The sequence below is a fragment of the Atta colombica genome, unplaced genomic scaffold (assembly GCF_001594045.1).
Source record: "Atta colombica isolate Treedump-2 unplaced genomic scaffold, Acol1.0 scaffold134, whole genome shotgun sequence".
Classification (NCBI taxonomy): domain Eukaryota; kingdom Metazoa; phylum Arthropoda; class Insecta; order Hymenoptera; family Formicidae; genus Atta; species Atta colombica.
In genome coordinates this window covers 1,289,702-1,294,251 of record NW_017259222.1, presented here as the reverse complement: position 1 = coordinate 1,294,251, position 4,550 = coordinate 1,289,702, and the positions used below count along the sequence as shown (strand labels likewise).

Sequence of the window (4,550 nt, the reverse complement as noted above, 5' to 3'; positions counted from 1 at the left end):
GTATAATATATATTTATATAAATAATATAATGCTCCTAGTATACAAACTATCGATAATCTTAGTGAAAATAATTCTCATACCATTTCGTATTTTTAAGAATTTGTTATATTTTATGTTTATGAAAATTAACAAAAATACCTTAAACTTATTAGATCTTATAAAGTTCTTTTAGAAATTACATAATGAAAAATTTTGAATATCTTAGAGAAGTCTTCTATTTCAGAATTCACGTATGAAGAATACCAGAAAAATATATTCTTTCTTAGTTAAAAAATTTATTCTTTATATTTCACTTATGAAAAATGTTTTATTTTTTTTTAATTCAAGAAATGAAAGTTTATCATTACATAATTTTTAAAAAGAAACTTATAAAATCTGAAAAAATAAAGAATTTTTCATCGTCAACAAATAAAAATATGACAAATTCTTAAAAATATAATAAGTTAAAGGAATTTCTTTATTATATAAGAATATATTATTGATAGCTTTGTAAATATTTATTGTAAAAAGCTACAAATAAGAATCTCCCCCTCCCTCCCTCCTTCCTATCGCCCATATATGTTCCTTCAATCTTATGTATGGTTCAAATCTAACAGGTCAAAGGCTGTGTGAAATTATTAAAGGACCAGCCGCCTTGTAAAAGTGAGGGCCTTCTGAACGCCCTCCGTTATACCACAAAACACTTGAACGAGGAGAACACGCCAAAGAACATAAAGAATTTGCTCGCCGCATGATTACCGAAACAACGTGGTTGTTGCATCAGAAGCTGAGACTGCTGACCGCACTTCCTTGCAGATACTTTTCGAACGGTATCGTTTCAAACGATCGTCTTTGTTAGTTCCGCGCTTAAAGTGCAATCCGCGTCAGGCTTCCTCCTTGCATGCGTATGGCGAATGGTGGACCACACGCGTGTCCTCGATAAAGCTCTATATCGAAAGCTGCCCGAAAACTGCCGAGACAGATGAAGTCTTCGAACAACAATCATTAAATGACACGATAACATAACGATCGATTTTGGCAGAACAATCATTGCGCGTTTTTTTTATTTTCCTACTGCCCTTCTAGGGAATACATATGTGCGATTATTATTATTCTAAAAGAAATTATTATTGCTGATATTAAATGTTGCGAAGCAACTATTGTCGAGATGCACTGTCGAATCTTACAGACTTGATTCATCGTATTGACATTAAACATTTGTTGCCATTAATATTTCCCAATAGCGAATCCCGCAGGACCTCGGTTTGCGAAATTTTCCAACGACAAAGAAAGTTAGATAGAATAAAGCTACAATAGATTTTTATGACAACAGATTGTTTCCTGTAGTAATGTTTCCCTTGGTGCAGTGTTCCAACCAAAATCGTCTATTAACATAATTTCCGGCCGGACGGGATAAAAAGTTAATTAGAGCATATCATAGTGTATTTAAGGTAACGTGGATTACGGAAGTGTTACGAAGAGAGCTTTAATCACGTTATGGATATTATGGAGATTTTTAGCTCTTGTTTTCTTTGTTGAATGGCGGGCGAGAGGATGGATTGTGAAACTGTGAATTGCAGAGTCGAATATTGCCGAATCACCGAATATAATCGAATATAATTTTATCGGTGAACCAATATTTGAAGAGTATTAAATATTATATTTGTATGCGATCTGGATTAATTAAAAAAAAGTCACATTTTGTAATCTTTTCGTATACACGCGATTGAAGGTTATAAGGAAACCAAAGATGCTTTTAGTATATGTATAGTAAAGCTATGTGAACATCAGAGATGTGATTTATTATTATTATTATTGTATTATTATTGTATCATTATTATTATTGATATTCTCATAATGAGCGATGCTACAAAAGTTCTATTTATAGTAATTAACAAACACACATGTAACCGCGATATATTTCAGCGGTATTATTACGTCATTATTTATATATTGACAAAAAATATTTCCGACTATATGCAAACAGTCATCGCATAACATTGTAATATTTTGTCCTTTCAATATCGATGTGATTTTTTTATTTTTTTATCAATCATTTTAAGTTATAGATTTTGTTACGTCAAGAATTATGTTACCGTTTCTTAATGTTCTTAATTAATTATAATCTTCAAGTAATTTCTTATAAAATTTGGAAATATTATGTTTCGTTTATTGAACCAGACTTCAATCTGTTTTCTAAACAACTTTGAAAATTTTGCGAATAAATACCGGACTAATGAAACAATCAGATATTTCAAATTTTTACAGTCGTATTAAAAAAATTTGTAATAAACACATTTAAGACCATTTTTGTATGTACATGTGACGTAAATATCGGAAATGAACTTGAGGAATTTTCGAACTGACTTTAGCACAAAACATCTTCTTGCGCGTTTTAGAGATTAATACCTTGAAGACTGCTTGCTGACCATAATGTGGAATCTTGTGTGAAAGTACACGTAACCTGAGATCACACGTTTACGTAAGAATTTATTGTGAAATGTTTATTAGTAGCGAACCTCAGATACTCAAATACTGTATATACAGATTGTTATAACATATTATCGACATCCGCAGATATTACTGTTATATTGGCACTTCAGCAACAAGTGCCCTGACTTATTGCCTTGGTAATTTTTAAGGAAAAAAAACAAAAACAAGAAACAGTATTTAGTTATTTTTATCATTCGTTGTATACTTCATTTTGTAACGTTATTCAATGTCAATTAACACGAGGAATATTATTATCGCACGTATTACACGCACGCACGTGCGCAAATTGTACTTGAATTAAATTAAAATCCCCTGAAACACTCATAAAAACTTGTAATTATTTCAGTAATTATTATTTTGATGAATCAGTTCCTTCCAGGAAATGTTCATATTTGAAAACATAATAAGTATTATGTATGACTGTTTTCATAAAGCATTTCCTCTTCCTGTATTATTGATTTATAATAATCTGCTAAAGCTCGCATCACACGTTGAAGACTAGGATTAATTGGAGACAAAGAGATTAGAATTCAACTAGTCAGATAATTTTAATTTTGATCTGTTTTATGTCTTACAAATATTTTGTAAATGTTTTATAAATACTATATACTTTTTTCGATATAAGAAGATAAATAATTGATATTTTTTAAATATATATATTTCTATCCTAAAATACCACGATTTATTTATTATTTTTTTACTTTACATGCAATGCCATATTTAAAAAAAAAATCTCAAAAAAATTTTAGAAGGTCACCTTTATAAAAAATTTCATTAAATTTTAAAACTTATTTACAATTGGTTTGCAAGTATACATAACGTATATAAATACGTGTGTGTGTGTGTGTGTGTGTGTGTGTGTGTGTGTGTGTGTGTGTGTGTGTGTGTGTGTACACACATACACATGCGTTTTTTTAAATTTGAAAATATAATATTACAACTATTCGATTCTTTATTTATTATTTAATTTGATATTTATGAAGGAGACTTAAACAAAAATAAATCTGTAAAATATTTTAAATTTTTAAATAATTTCCCCTTTTTTCTATTATAATTATTATTTTTAATTGATTGTAAAATAAAATAATTTGAGAACGAGCAATAAAAGATAAATTTTACACAAGTAAAAAATAATATTTACCCCAAGATTGCTCCACCGGTGCAGGATGTCTCTCTCAGACCTCCTCCTCCTTTCAGAATTGAGTTGACATCCTCTGGCACAGAACACTCACGTAAAAACACTCGCGAATAATACATAATCGCGCGCGGACTAATGATTTAGAAAAGTCTTTTGCATCAAATTAGAACTTTATCGAATAGATTTTGTAAAAAGTCCAGTTAATTCGATAACTTCAACGGCACTTCCGGAGCAAACATGCGACGCGACGAACCGACTACGGTTCATTCAGTTACAATTAAATCGATTCAGTTACAAATAATCGGCGACGTTAGCTTCCCTCCTTCCCTTGGATTTTTATACAAAGAGAACGATTTTATCAACTATTTGAAAATTTATCTACATATATTATTCAGACAGATTTGCAAATTTTCAGTTAGTTAAGAAAAACTATTCTTTTCATGTATATCCTCCAGGTACTGAACTCTCTCATCACGTCAAAATTGTATCCGTGAGAGGAAAGATCTTCAAAATATAATACACAACTATTATCTATATAAATATCAGTTAATTTTTAAAAATATATATCAAATTCACATCAATTCGTCACTATTGCGAAATAAATTCAGATAAAAGGGCTGAATCTCTTATTATGGTGTACTCTGATAAGATATAATTAGAGTCAACGGAAGCTAGAGATTATTAAAAAAGAGAAATACTTCATTTATTACTGACAAATATTTCCTAAGTACGCTTAATTTTTTATTATATCACAAAAAATACACGAAAATAAAAAATTAATTAAATTATTAATTACACAAACTATAGTAATTGTAAAAGTACGAATCGCATGAATTGCGTTATTTGCATGAATATTTATTAATATTGTTTTTTTTATGAATCATGATACCTTTCGAAGTATAATCAAGAGTTACACTCAAGTGAGAGAAAAAATTTTCG

At 29.6% G+C, this 4,550-nt stretch overlaps 1 protein-coding gene across 1 annotated transcript in view; it reads left to right on the top strand.

Annotated features, from left to right (window-relative positions):
* Nucleotides 1–1,031, top strand: part of LOC108684381 (protein FAM49B) — a 23,785-nt gene extending 22,754 nt beyond the window's left edge. Inside the window, exon 7 of the mRNA XM_018188660.1 lies at nucleotides 598–1,031. Within this exon, the coding sequence (XP_018044149.1) occupies nucleotides 598–735 (138 nt within the window). The 3' untranslated portion in view covers nucleotides 736–1,031. The remainder of the gene's footprint in view (nucleotides 1–597) is intronic.
* The last annotated feature ends 3,519 nt before the right edge of the window (nucleotides 1,032–4,550 follow it).